Source organism: Colobus angolensis, unplaced genomic scaffold (genome assembly GCF_000951035.1).
Source record: "Colobus angolensis palliatus isolate OR3802 unplaced genomic scaffold, Cang.pa_1.0 Scaffold18, whole genome shotgun sequence".
NCBI lineage: Eukaryota > Metazoa > Chordata > Mammalia > Primates > Cercopithecidae > Colobus > Colobus angolensis.
This window is the reverse complement of record NW_012114932.1, coordinates 1,481,339-1,496,243: the sequence shown is the minus strand read 5'-3', so window position 1 is coordinate 1,496,243 and position 14,905 is coordinate 1,481,339. Positions and strand designations below refer to the sequence as shown.

At 55.3% G+C, this 14,905-nt stretch overlaps 1 protein-coding gene across 4 annotated transcripts in view; it reads right to left on the bottom strand.

Annotated features, from left to right (window-relative positions):
* Window positions 1-7,819, bottom strand: part of CACNA2D2 (calcium channel, voltage-dependent, alpha 2/delta subunit 2) — a 113,905-nt gene extending 106,086 nt beyond the window's left edge. For 2 of the 4 annotated variants that reach the window (XM_011939002.1, XM_011939006.1), the window contains exon 1: window positions 7,714-7,819. In XM_011939002.1, the coding sequence (XP_011794392.1) occupies window positions 7,714-7,794 (81 nt within the window). In that variant the 5' untranslated portion in view covers window positions 7,795-7,819. The remainder of the gene's footprint in view (window positions 1-7,713) is intronic. The other 2 variants (XM_011939004.1, XM_011939003.1) reach the window with 1 other exon arrangement.
* Between the last annotated feature and the right edge of the window lie 7,086 nt (window positions 7,820-14,905).

Sequence of the window (14,905 nt, the reverse complement as noted above, 5' to 3'; positions counted from 1 at the left end):
GTGTGTGTGTGTGTGTGTGTGTGTGTGTGTGTGTGCAGGGCTTTAGGAAAGTTTCACAGACAAACCTTGCTGATCCCCAAGATGGAAGGATTGAGCAGCCCTCACTTCAGGGAAGGGCCCTGCAGCAAAGCCAAGGGTTAGCGACTAAAATCTTCCAGGCAGAGCAGTGCTGTCTGTCTAGGGAGGTTCTGCTCATGGCCACTGAGATTGTTTCCTCCTTAAACTGAGGGACAGAGAACCCAGACAGAGAAACTTCCAGACATCCTGAGAGATTTCACCCTTAAGAACCCCCAATCCTCAGCTCTGGCCTCAGTCACTCTATTTTCTTATCCACTAACTTCCTCATTCCCAACGCCAACATCTAGGCACAGGTCAGAGTTGGGTGGCTTTGTATGACCCCCTACTCCATTCAATCCCCTTCTCTCTCTCTCTTTTTCTTTTTTTAATTTTTTTTTTTTTGAGACAGAATCTTACTCTGCTGCCCAGGGTGGAGTGCAGTGGAGTGATCTCGGCTCACTGCAACCTCCACCTCCCAGGTTCAAGCGATTTTCCCGTCTCAGCATCCCAAGTATCTGGGATTACAGGCATGCACTACCATGCCTAGCTAGTTTTTCTATTTTTAGTAGAGATGGGGTTTTGCTATGTTGGCCAGGCTGGTCTCGAACTCCTGGCCTCAAGTCACCTGCCCGCCTCAGCCTCCCAAAGTGCTGGGATTACAGGCATGAGCCACCACACCCAGCTGTCCATCCCCTTCTTTAAGCCCATGGGGCCTGAGAAACAAGGTGTCAACTTGTTGACTGATTGGAGAAACTGACTCACATCTTCCAGGGTATAGGGACCCTTCCTTTTGCCTCCGCCCATCTCCTCCCCAACAGCATCTCTGCAGCTAGCTCCCTGGATTTCCAGCCAAAGAAATCACCTACCCTTCCCTGATTCACAGGCCCTGTTTTTTCAAGCTCTGCCCCAGCTTGGTGGCCTTTGTGCCTCTCTTAGAGAGATATCCCTAAAAGGTGTCATGATCAGCAGAGATGAGGGGACCAGTTTCTAAACCCCTGGGCTGAACCAAGCAGAAAGGACATCTTAAACATGTGAACTTTTCTAAACTGTGATCAACCTCTGGAAGGGCAGGAAATTGACAGTGGTTGTGGGGGTGGGGTGGGGCAAAGGCACCCCACACTTATGCAGGGCTGTCTGCAGCCATTCCTTGCTCCTGCTCCCCTGAGATCTTCAGGTACCCCGTGAGACAGTACTGCTTGGATCCCCATTTCCCAGGTGAGGGAACCAAGGCTCAGAGAGGCAGGACAACAAGTCTCGGGTCCCACAGTGGCTGCCCTTCCTGTCTGCTTCATCCTTTCACCACCTCCCACCATCCAGCTGCTGCCCCTGGCACAGGCCCTAGGTTCAAATCCAAATCCAGCTTGGCCTCAGCTTTGGGACCACAGGCAGGTTCTACCTTCAGAAGGTACAGCTTTTCTTGCCACTTCTCTCCCACTCCAAGCTGTTCCCATCCCCTGGGAACTGATCTCGGAAGTGCCCTCTGTGACCTACTGGCACAAGCTGGAAGCTGGAGGCCCCTCTCCATGACTGCACCACCAGCTGATCTGACCCAGAGATGCTGCCCCTACAGACCTGCCCCTCTGCACCCATGGCCTCCACAGAAACCTGGGGGGCAACTCCCTGCTGAGGCTGCTCAGAACCCCAGAAGCCTCAGAGCAGGGTTCCCTGCCCCAGCCCTGCCCTGCCAGGACTCTAGGAGCCAGGGGCCCACATGCAGCCAGGCCTCTCTGGGGCCTTCCAGTCACTGCATCTCCACCTTCTCTAGGCTGTTCTAACACAATACCCTCATTCCAGGGGGCAGGAAGAGAGGAGGCCTGGCAGGGAACAAGGGACTGAGAAGGGGACCCATACCTGGCCCAGCCTCAGCAGCCTGGGGGAGCCACTGGGGTGGGGGAGGCTCCAGGTGGCTGGTGCCACAGAAGGGGTGGCCAACATGAGCCAGGGTCCCTGGGGCAGGCATCCCAGGACAGTTCCCCTGCCCACACAGCCCCTCTCTGATGAGGGCGTGTGGAAGGATATGGGCGACCTAAGCCAGTCAGCTGGCCCAGGCCAGATGCCTGCCATGGATGAAATGGTTTTAGAAAAGCTTCTCAAAAATGGAATTTTCTCCTGCCAGCAACAACAGAGTGTGTGTGTATATGGGGGGAGGAGGTGGCGGGGAGGTCAGGATGGCAACAACCACTCCCCATCCAATCCTGTGCCTCCCCACACAGTGCTCAGGAGAGAACATTCCCAGACTTTACAGTGGGCGGGGGAGGGGGGTACCAGAAGAGGCTGCCCCCAGGTCAGGGCCTGGGAAAGAAAGAGGTAGAGAGCAGGCTGGGTTGGGGGGACACAGAGGGGGTCTAGGCAGGGCTTTGGTCAGGTTCCTGTGCATCTGCCTCTCTCTACCGAATTACGCTCGAGCAGCGGCCTCACCACGTCTCAGACACCCTCCTGGGAGCCCCCCCTTTAGCCCCACGCATCCCCACTGGGTGCCAAGCAAGAGGACCATATGGAGGGAATAATAAGACAATTAACTTTCCATTAAAGAATAATATATGTGCGTTTTTAGGGAGGCAAGTGACAGCAATCCCTATCCAGCGGCATATTTCACACCCGCGCTTCCCCATCGCCCCCCACCCTGATGCGCCCCACATCCCCATCATCTACACCAGGAGATGAGGGCGCCGCTGGGCCTCACCAGGAGGTGGCTGGGTAGAGGGGTGGAGGCTGTGTGATGAGCAAATGCAGAGCCCAGAGATGCTGGCTCCGAGGCTGCAGGAGCCCTGCAGAGGGGCTGTGCTGTGCTGGCCACCCCTCACCTGACTCTCGGTGTGTCAGGGCGACAGCCTGTGCCAGTGGGGGACCTGGCCAAGTAGCTGCATGCCTGTCTCCAGGGGGCACATGTTAACCACAGTGCTCTGGTGAAAGGACTTTCTGTGGGGTCTAGGGAGAACAGCTTCTTGTGCTCCTCTTGCCTGGCCCTCCGGGCGCCCCTCCCCACCAGCTTCCTTCTTCCTCTTCTGCTCCAGCTCCTCTAAGGTTCTGAGGTTCCCTGGCACTTGTGGGCACTGCTAACCCCACTTGGGATGCCCAGAGGGCACCCGCCCAGGGTGTACCCTCCCTAGATGGGAACAGAGTGCAGCCTCAGTCAGCACCCCCAGAATCAGTGTGTGAGTGTGCATGTGTTTCAGAAGTTGGTGGTGCCAGCCGAGGAGAAGGGTGGAAGGGGACAGACGGAGGCCTGTCTCAAAGGCACCTGCAGAGGGACCCTGTCACACCTACCTGAGCCCCTCGGGAAAGGGGCCCTGGTCATGGCCAGATTTTGGTCCATGCCGGGAGCCAGCTCCAGATGTGGTACTCCACAAATATTAATTACACATTCCTGGGAAGTGCTGAGCAGACGGGGCACAGAGATGGCTGGGGCAGACAAGATGGAGTAGCTGGAGTAAGGCTGTGCTGCTGTCACTGGTTGGAAAATGCCATTCCTGCTCACCCACAAGAAGTGGAAACACATAGACACCATTGACCTGAATCACCATGACTGTCCAGAGAAGCACAGAAGTTGGGAGGGGCACAAAAGACTCAGGTTGGGGATTTCCAAGTCCTGGGGTCCCATTCTCTATGAATGCAGGCTCAGCAGTCCAGGGGAGTGGCGGCCCCAGGTAGCTCCTCTGCTAGACAGCTCCCCTGCCACCACTCAGGACTGGCCTGTCAAGGATCCACTATGAGATTGGCTGGTGGAGACAGCAGCCAGGGTGTTGGTTTCCCCATTTGTATGATAGGATCACAGGAATAATTAGCAGCATGTAGCTGGGCTAAGGCCATCATGGGGTTGAGGCAGGCAGGACATGGGTCACGCCGTACACCATTCCATTCCTGCCCTGACCAGGAGGCAAGCTATGAGTGGTTGATGAGGACTGGCAAAGGCTTCCATGGGTCCAGAATTGGCTTGAGTCTTCCCAAAGGGTAGCCTGTGGCCTCCAAACATGGCTGTCCTGGGTTCCTGCTCCTAGCCCAGCCCTGGCCAGGCAGCTCTAGCCTCAGCCCTAACCCCAGGCAGAGGAGCTTCCCTCCTTCTGTAGAGATCCTCCAAGGAAGGTGTCTCTCTGAGGTCAGGAATGCATCCCAGGCTGGCATGCCTCAGGAGCCAACTGATTCTTCATCATGTCTGACTATAATCTCTCCTGCTTTGCCTTCCCACTAGGTTCCCAGCATTGCTCCCCCTGGACCCTAGATACCTAGCCAGAAGAGGGTAGGTTCCACACCTATCAGAGTTACCTGGGCTTCAGAGAGGGGAGACCTGTCCCAGCTCCACATCCTCCCCACCCCCATTCCCCATGCACCCCCAGGCACCTGATGAATTATTCATCCTGATCAACCTCATTATGTAAATGAGCTCAGAGCCCATGCATATGCGCTCTGTTCTCCCCGCAGGATGGGACAATATGGTGCTGAAGGGGGAGAGTGGAAAAGAGGCTCCAGAGACCTTGCTCAGGCCCTAGGGGCTCTGCAGGGGGAGATCACAGTAGGGTCTATACTTTCCTGGCCTATTCAGGGCAAGAGTGGGCCACAGGCGGGGGGAGTTGGGCTGGGAAACCCAAGAGGATGCAACTCAGGGTGTCTGGCCAAGTGTGGGCGTGGGGACAACACGTGAGCACCAGGCCACGAGAGCTCCAGCTATGCCCTAGCTGTGATGTTAGATGAGGAAATGAGATGGGGTCTTCACAGGGAGTGCCCACCATGCCACAGAAGTATGCCACAGTTTCAACCTGCAAATGGGCCAGTCTGTACCCAGCCATGCCACCATGGGGTTTATGGTGAGGACAGGAGAAGGAAAGTGCCAAGGCAAGGAAAACATTTCCAAACGCTACTGTCTGCAGTTTCTGCACTCTGGCAGCTGCCAGCCCTCGTGGCTCCAAGCTACTGGGGGTGGGGCAGCCTCTAGGATGGGAGCACGCAGGCTGGGCAGCCTTTGAGGGGAAGAAGGCCAAGGGGCCCGGATGCCAGATCACCCCAGATGTTTGGGGGCAACTCAGAATCAGCTCAAGGAGGGCTGAGGAGGGGCAGCCCCAGTGGGAGCCAAGGCTGTCAGCTTGGCAAAGCTGGTGCCAGGGTCTGCAGCAGTATCACAGCTGGGTCAGGGCTTTGCTCCAAGCATCCTCCTGACCTATCAGGGCCAGGCACGGGCTGGGCACATGGACTGTCTTCGTGTGCATTTGGAAAGCAATGGTGGCTCAGTCGGGGTCAGAGGTGAGTTGCGGAGGGCTAGGGAGCCAACTGGTTGGCTCCTCCTGCTCCCACAGGGTTGCCCTCTTCCTCTAGAACTCTATGCCTCAACCCCCAACCCCCACACCCACCTCACCAGAGTGCCCTGTGCCAAGAAACAGCCCCAGAGCTGTCGGAAGTAAGAGGCTGAAGAAGCAGACGAGGAAAACTAGAGCAGGACAGAGAGCCGCTGGAGAGCTGGCAGCCATCGGCAGGCAGAGGCACTCCACCAGAGTGCCAGGAGGAGCCGGGGACGCTAGGTCAGCACTTCTCTGCCTGCCTGCCTGCCATGCTGAGCATGGCCCTGCTCTGGCCCAGCTCGCTACTGCCCCAGGCTCATCTTGTCCACCCTACCACGAAGGGAGGTGGAGCCAGAGCCGGAGCTGCACCTTGGAACAGGAGTCAGGAGCACTGGGTCCATGCCCCAGCTCTGCTACAAGCCAGCAGCATGACCACCTTGGTGACTGCTGGGCGGGAGAGGGTAGGGGAGACATGCTCACTGAGGAAAGTGTCTGGAATCTCTCAAGTCCTATCAGAAAGGAAGGGAAATGATCCCTGGGAGTGAAAATGATCAATGAGGGAAACTCAAATTTGATTTCCAAAAAAGGGGCGTATCTGTATCAGCCTGTCCATTGCTGTTTTCACCACTTCATCCTCCAGTCAGACTTCCCAGCCGTGTCACGGGTCAAGAATGAGGATCAGAGAGGATCCAGCGCTCACCCAGGGGCACATGATGGTATGCTGAGCTGGGATTCCATCTCTGGTTCTCACAATCCAGCAAGGTCACTGGTCCAGACAGACCTTAGGCATGACATATGAACATTATTTTCTCATTGCCAGATATCCAGAGCCTGAGTTGCCCATGAGTATAAAATAAACAACATCCTCAAGCTAAAGGTTTGAGTCATGAAGGATTATTGACTAGAGGAGTACAGTTAACTTCTGATGTGGGGTATAGCTTATGTCCCGATATGAAACTTGGAAAGGTGCTGGATGCGCACATCAGGGAGCATTAGCCCACACAGCTATCCTTGGCAGTGGCTACTTGGAGCCTGGTTAGTGCTGGGTGCTATTCCTGAGCCTAAACTGACTCCTGTTCCGGAGCAGCTTTTCCTACAGCACTTTCTCTGGAAAGCTCTGCCGGCCTCCAAGTGTGGCTGAGTCACTGAGAGTTCACAGGAAGAGAGTGTGATGGAGGCTGCTGAGATCCAAGCCCAGCAACCAGGAAAGGGGTGTTTAGTGTCGCTGGGTCACTGGCAGGGAGGACACAGACCTCCAGACCTGGACTCCCCCTCCCCATGGCATTGCCACGTCCTTAGCCACCCCTGATCAGCCCCAGCCTGGGCCAGAGGTCCTACGTCCACACCCAATGTCAACACACTGGCTGCCACCCCCACCCCACTTCCTGGGCACCAGCTATAAGCTAAGCGTGAGGAAGGGATTGAGGACAAGCCCCATGGTCCCCACTCCACCGAGGTTACATCTGCTGACCTTGGCCCTGACCAGCAGGGACAACAGGAACACAGTGGATATATAATCCCCAAATCCTGGGCCTGGACTCCTGTCTGAACCAGCAACAGTAGGTCGGCTTACTCTGTTGTTCCCAGGCAACTCTCAGTGGGAGACCCCCATTTAATCCCCTGCTCGGTTCTGGTCAGTATCTCCTGGCCCAAGCCCCCGACAACAAGATCCTCAAAGACCACATGTACCCTGGGAGTCGCAGCTCCATCACTCCAAGAGCTCGGCCCTCCCAGCCTCTGCATCTCCACATAGAGAGCAATGGCTCAGGAGCCCGGGGCCTGACAGCAGCACATTTTGCAGCTTCCGGGGGTGACTGATGGCCTGCTCTTCACATCACTATTTCAAACATTAACATAATCTCCCAGGATGGATGTGGTGGCTGGTGCCTAATCAATCACCCCTCCAGCACCTTGATCCCTCATCCCGCCAGGCATGGGATTTCCACTGTCTCCTGCTACAGCGCCTCAAGCACTGCTTTCAGGCTGGTGCAGACCAGCCATCCCATTGTTTCCTGGATTCCTTCAGCTCCTGTTCACCCTCGTGTCCACTGACCCCTCCTGGGCCTGGGCTCCCACACCAGGTGTGCCTCAGATACAGACCTCTCCCTCCTGAAAGCCCAAAAAGCTCCAAATCCCTTTCAGCAACAGGGTCATCGTCCAAGCCAGGTGGTGGCCTCAGGAAGATCATTGCCTCAGGAAGAGCAGGCCAGGCCCCAGAGGAGCACTGCCCATCGAGTCATGTCCCCACCTGTCCCCATGGGCCCATCAGGTCTCACCACACCAGGACCTCCATTAAACCAAATCTTTCTCACTCCTTATTTCGGAAGCTTTCCCCCTTCCCTTGGAAGAGGGTCCCTGAAGAGACAGCAAATGGCACCAGGCTCACCTCACGGAGCTGCTGGACACCTCCAAAAATCCGCATCACGCCGTCGACCTCCTGCTCCAGACGCCGGGCCCAGTGCTGCATCCTGCGTGCAGAGAGAGGATAGAGGTGTCAGGAGGGCCCGCCCAGAGCTGGCACAGCCCCGACCCAGCCACCCAGGAGCAGCGGGGGCAGCCATCCACTCACACCCCAATTTTCACTAGAGAAGGACCCACAGCAAGGAGCCAGCAAGTGCTTGCGATTCCCCTTTGAAGTCCAGACCCAGTGGCCCAGGTGCTCCTCATGCACTGTGGGGCGGCAGGGAAGAGAGAGGACTGCATTGTGGATGTGCTGAAGGAGCTCAGTGGCTCGGAGAAGCCTGCAGTGAGGCTACTTTTCACTGTGAAAGAGCCAGCCCTTGATGTAGCTGCTCTGAACATGGGGACTTCTGGACACCAGGGAGGAGGGGGACATGACGGAGCCTCAGGGAGTGAGGTCTACTGGATCTTGGAGCCTCCTGTTTCCAAGGCCAGGTGGGGCCTAGGGAAGGGGAGGGAACACTGCTGTCACCAAGTCATTGTGTAACTGGGTAGGTCCCTGCCCCTGAAGGTCTCACCTGAGCAGTGGACGTGGAGAGTTCCAGATTAGGCAGCCCTTGCCTACCCAACACCCTGATAGACAGACGCTTACCCGAGGCTCACTGCTGGATGTCCAGCAGGAACCACCCACTCATGAGTCCACTGCAGGCCATCCTGCCCCACAATCCACCTGAGCCACATCCTGAGCAGGTCTCCCTCACAGTGGTACCACCCTGGGATTGTTTTAACCCATTTGCATCTCAGCTTCCTTCTCCGGAACATGGGGATAATTTGGGGCCACCTCTCAGGGTCTTATAATAACACATGAGAATAGGTAAGTCAAGGGAGCTTGCTGCACAGGGATCTTTGTGAGTGGACAGGATGGACAGTTGGTCACATGGCCCTCTATTCTCAGACCCACAAATTGGAAGAGGGAAGGAGTCTGGGGCAAGGCCTCGCCTGGGTTCAGATGTGTGACCTACACCCTTAAACAGAGCCAGATCAGGCCAGCAAAACCACACTAGACCTTGCCAGAGGCCAGCCAGAGAGAACCACACAGAACCATGCCCTCATGCATCTGAAAAGGTATCTCAACTTCCCCATCCCACTTGACACACTCCCATTTTACAGAGCAAGGCCTTTCCAGGAAAGGCGCACAAAAAAATTACCATGAAGATTTAAATAAGCCACGGGTCAAACACAGCCCACAGGGTACAGTAGGGGCAGGGTGATGCCTGCTCCCCAGCCTCTGGAGGTGCCGCGGGAGCCATGGGGTCCAGAAGATTGCATCTGGCCCCAACTCCCTGGGCCTGCTGCCTCCTCCAGTGCCACTTGGGCCAGGACTGTTCTGGCTCCATGGCTCAGAAGAGCCCAAGCCTCTACCCGGCCTCCCGCCCTGCCTCCCCCACTCAGGCCTGTGACTAGGGGGCTGGGCCCACGCCACTGTATGTGCCTGGGTCGGCTGGCATGGGAACTCAGAGCAGGAGGCAGGCAGATCACTAATTGCAATTTGCCAAGCTGAATGTCAGGACCATGATGGAAAAAAAAAATCAACATCAAAAGAAAGAGGTATTAGCTTCGGCTTGTTGCTGGCTGAGCCACAGCCAGATTCCCTCCTCCGCTCCCCACCACAGGGGAGAATCTAACCCTGAGTGCAGGAGGAGGCCAGGCTGCAGGCTGCGCTAAGAAGGGCAAGCAGGCCTCAGCCGCCAGCCTGGGGAGGGCAAAGGGCAGCAGAAAACTGACAGCCTGCATGATCCCTGGCACCTGTCCACCAGGCACTCATCTCTTGGGCCTGGCTATAGGTGGACAACATAGCGGATGGCTTCTTCGTACTTCTACGATGGAGCCCTGGGGGTTAATGTTGGGATGAGCTATCACAGTCAGCCAGGCAGGGGGCAGACAAATGGGCAGAGTGAGGATCTGATCCCCGAAGGGAACCATTAGCTCTGCCCTGGCCCTGACCCTGACCTCAGCCACTCACTGGTGTAGAGGACAAAATGCCAGTCAATCCTTCCTGGGACTCATATGTGCATGGGCATCCACTACATATAAGGTGCAGTGCCAGCATGTCACCTACTTTCTTGCTTCAGTCCTCGCAAAGAAGCAAACATTATCATCCCACCTTACAGATAAGGAAACTGAGGCATAGAGGGTTCAACTGAACTGCCCTGGGTCACCTATCCAGGAATTAGTGAACACAGGACTTGCCCCAGAATTGCGCTGGAGTCACAAGAGCTGACTCACGAAAGCTGATTCTGTGCACCTCTTCCCAACTCTGCATTCGGTACCATCACCTGGGGAGCTTGAAATAGGTCATGGTGGGAATATTTGCACCACGGGAATTGGCAAATGCTAGAAACCATGTTTTTCCTCCTGGAGAGCAAACTGTAAACATTTACCAGCACGTTACTGGTTCCACCCCAGGCTGTTGACTCTTCTAGTATGTCTATAGGTCTCTGCTTCTAGGATTTCACAGTTAAGTAAAAGAAAATTAATTGGGAGAAGAGACACGGATGCCAAGTTTTATTTTGCTCAGACAACACATTATTATAATCATCGTCATTTCATCTAAAAAGGCTATTTCAACACTAAAATAATTTTTAGAAGAGCCAAGTCTCAGGATAAAGTCCAATCCTTCCCCAAGACATACACGCTCGTTCTCCCTCCCTCCTTGTCTCTCTGTCTTACGCAGTCTCCTCACTCCCACCCCGAGGCTGAGCAGCTCTAGGCTCTGCTATGGGCTGCAGGAACTGGCCTGCTATGACACAGCAGGCCACACACACCTCCTCCCAAGGTCTAGGGGTGGCTCTGGCCCTTTGCCTGGCATCCTGGACCTGCTGGGCAGACCCCAGGCCCTAGCACATTGCCCATCAGCACAGTGCCCATCAGCACAGTGCCAGGGAAAACAAGTTACTGATTATTCACTTAAATCAAACTCAATTAGGAGGCAATATGTGTGTCTCAGAGTTAAAAAGAAAATAATTCATTCCATTGTCACACAGATGCGACTTTGTGGGTTCTAGGATTTGGCCAGCGTCCTAGTGCCAGCTCCAAGGGTGACACAGAGGAGTTGACTACGTACCTGCACTGTTCCTGCCTTGTGGCGGAGAAGCCACCCACCAAGCCAGGTCCAACTCTGGCCAGGCAATCGTACCTACTCCAGCAGAAGGGAGAGGGCCTTGGAAAGACAAGGGATACATGGGAATCCCTGCCCCCACTGGGTCAAAGGTAAGCTGATCAAATCCTGCCCAGACTTCCCTCTGCTTGGAATCAAGTACCTGGCTCAGCCAATGCCTCCCTGACCAGACAATGTTGCCCACAGGCCACATACCCAACAGGGAGGTAGACCTGCTGGCTCCCCACATCTTTGTAATTTTCCATGCTTTTCATAGAGATGACACTGCTTATCCCTAAGTGCTTCTAAGTGCCAAACTAACAAGACAGTGAGGGGAGAGTAGCCAGGAGGAGATGCAGGCATCTAGGGGCTGCAGTGGCTTAACGACTGGTGTGGGCACAAGAGACTAGGGACCAAGTCACATCCTCCAATGTACCCGACCCTAGGGAGGTGAACACATTGTGGCTCCATTTCCCAGACAAGAAAATTGAAGCCCCTGGCAAGGATGGGTACAGGGTCACATACTTAAGAGAGAAGCAGACCTGTCCTGACTCCATCTGTTCCATGACCCCATCTTTCCAGGACATTGTAGCCTTCGGGAAGCCTCAGGGGAAAGGCACTTCTGCCGCTGTGTGCCCTCGAAGAGTTCTGTCCCTCAGAACCTCAGCTTTTCCATTGGTAAACAGGGGTAATAACGACTGGCTGAATAGTTTTTAACGGGCAAATCCACAGGTTTTTACTGGGCAGTCCCCTGAGGGCTAGCAGCCTGTGCAATACAGCCCCTCCACTAAGATCTAAGGACTCACCGAGGGCTCAGGACATCTACGAAAGCTTGTGTGGGGGGTGGGGAGGCTTGTGGGGAAGGGGCGCTGCAGAAGAGTCCCGGCAGGCTGAGGCAGCTCTGCAGGTAAGAAGATGACACCCCGTGTTGCAGGATGCCAGGCCTTGGTTTCTAGGGTGTGGTTCAGAACCAAGAGGAGTTGGGGAGGGAGAGGGGATATCACTATCAGGCAAGGGAGTGACATCATCTGTGCGTGGGGTGAGGCGCTGCAGCTGAGGACCCCTTTAGCAGACAGGATCATAGGGACCCCAGCTAGAAGGCTGGGGAGGCCCCACGTCAAACTGCAGCGCATTCAGGTGGGGGCCTCCAGCTTAGGGGCAGCTGCAAATGCTCAGGGGAGGGGGAGGGTAAAGAGGAAGGGGGAGGAAACGGGAGGGGAGGAATGGGAAGGAAGGGGAGGAGGCGATGGGGAAAAGGGAGAAGAGTCCGTGTGCAGATGCAGCACAGATTAAACTGTTGCTAGTTGTTAATTTTGTATGTGAAGTTGTTGATCAGAATGTGATTTAATTGTACAGTATAATCCAGGCTTTTGGAATAAATTATGCAGAAAACTCATCTATAATTAAACAAATCAAAAAACCAGAGGCAGGTGACACAGCAGGTTCACCCTCAGAGGGCACGGGTGGGTGTGGGCAGCTGGACCCAGCAGAGGGGCAAGAAAGGATGGGGGAGGGGCTCTGTTCAAGAGCAGACAGGGGCAGGCCCGGGAAGGGCCAAGGCCTGGTAGGGAGCCAGGGGCTCTGAACGCCCGAGCGCTGCCTCTGTGGGCCTTCTCACCACTCACATGGAGGCATTTTTTTGTCTTCAAAGCCCTGCTGCCTCTCCCAGATGGCCTGTCTGGATAAACCCTGTCCCACTGGGCACCTATAATCAGTCTGCAGCCTTCCCTTCAGCTTGGCAGTTCAGCCACTGAGCTAGGTGAGGGAGTGAGGGGTGGATACTAGGGGTGGGCAGCAGGGGAAGCAGGAGGGCTGGATGACAGGACAGGATGAGGCTGGGGCAGGTGAGGAGTATGAGAGAGCAGGGACAGCGAAGGCCACTGCTGCCAAGTGCACAGTGAAGCAAACTTGGCAATGGCGGGGTCCCAGGTCTCTTGCTTCTCTCATGATAGGCTGGCCAATTATTCTCCCAGCTCTGGGGAAGGCAACAATTTAAAATAAAGTGCAGGCTGGCTTTATTTGGTGGCTCACCCCTATAACCCCAGCACTTTAGAAGGCCGAGGCGGGCGTTTTGCTTGAGCCCAGGAATTCGAGACCAGGCTGGGCAACATGGTGAAACCCCATCTCTACAAAAAATACAAAAATTATCTGGGTGTGGTATCATACACCTGTAGTCCCAGCTACCCGGGAGGCTGAGGTTGGAGGATCGCTAAACCTGGAAGGTCAAGGTTGCAGTGAGCCGAGGCCATGCCACCGTACTCTAGCGTGGGTGACACGGTGAGACTGTCTCAAAAAATAAAAATAAAAATAAAAACTATACTTTGGGAGGCCGAGACGGGTGGATCACGAGGTCAGGAGATCGAGACCATCCTGGCTAACACCGTGAAACCCCGTCTCTACTAAAAAATACAAAAAACTAGCCGGGCGAGGTGGCGGGCGCCTGTAGTCCCAGCTACTGGGGAGGCTGAGGCAGGTGAATGGCGTAAACCCGGGAGGCGGAGCTTGCAGTGAGCTGAGATCCGGCCACTGCACTCCAGCCTGGGCAATAGAGCGAGACTCCGTCTCAAAAAAAAATAAAAATAAAAATAAAAATAAAAAATAAAAAAAACTATAAAATATAAAGTGCTATTTAATTATTCTGGTTATTTCCACTGGCCTGCTACCTCCCACCTCAGCACCTCTGCAGTCTTCTGTAGGGGAAAGACAGACAGGGTGGGGAGGCAAGCAGGCCACTCCCCCATCCCAGCCTGGAGAAGACTGCTTCCTCCAGCAGTCACTCCAAGCTCCGAAAGTGCTGAAGCAGGGCTTGGAACAAGACTGGTCCCTCCCCTAGGCCCTCGTACTGCTGCAAAGAGCAGGAAGCTCAAGGCTGCACTCCAGGATGGCGGCATCTCCTGGGCCACCTTCCCTGGGGAGTCCTCTCTGACCACTCCGGTGGATGTCCCTCTGTACCTAGTGCCTGAGTGTACTGAGTGCCTAGATCCAGCCCTGGCTTTTGCAAGACCTTGAACCAGACCTTTCCTGTTAGGTTTCCATTTCCACATTTGGAAAATGGAGATAAAGTTCACCATTCCTTTCACCTCCAAGGACCCAAAGAGGAGGTAAGTGGAAACCTCAGCCCCACATGTGGGATGCTAGCAGTGATGGCTGCCCCACACACTCATGGCACACAGGCCCATCCAGAAGGCAGGACTGCTCTCACCACAGTCCAGCCTCCCTCCTCAAGCCTGCAGCTTCCTAAGTGTGGGATGGTTGTGCCTCCTCCTTAGACTGTGGCCTCCAGGTGGGCTGCAGCCCCCACTGCACTGCCCCTAGAGACCCAAGGCAGCAGAGACCTGGTGGGGTGCCTTGTCCGAGGAGCCCTGGGGAAGGGCAGGGCCTCCTGTGACCAGACCTTCCTTCCTGCTTGTCCATGCAAGAGAGAAGACTCTCAGGTTTTGGCAGCTTTGGGGGTTCAAAGCCCAGGGCAGGGCCTCCCAAAGATGACAGGGCTGGCAGACGGCAACAGTCTAGCCGAGGTCGCTCACTCCCCAGAGGCCACCTGGGCCACGAGATTATAGTGCCTTCAGATGTGGGAGCAAATCATCACTGGCCTCACACTACAAAGACCACGGAGGGGACACTGAGGCCAGAGTGACAGGGAACCATGCTTGCTCAGCTGATTCATGGTAGAGTAAGGCTCCCCAGCTAGCCACCCACCACTTCACAAGCTGGCAAACCGAGGCACAGAACTCAAAGGGGGCTGGCCCATTTTCAATCTATTTCTGATTCAGTTGAAGAGACCCTAGAATGAGCAGCATGATGCCTCCAGGAGCACCATCCCCATCTCACCCACTCATCCCATGCACATAGGAGCCAAGGCAGCCCAGTTAGCACAGGGACCTTGGAGATCCTGAGGATCTGGGGAGGGGCAGGTGTTGCCAAAGCATGAATGGGTCCAAAGCCATCTCCCTTGACCACGCGTGCCTTGGGACCCTGCCCAGATAATTCCTGGTCCTTCATGAGGTTATTAATTACAGGG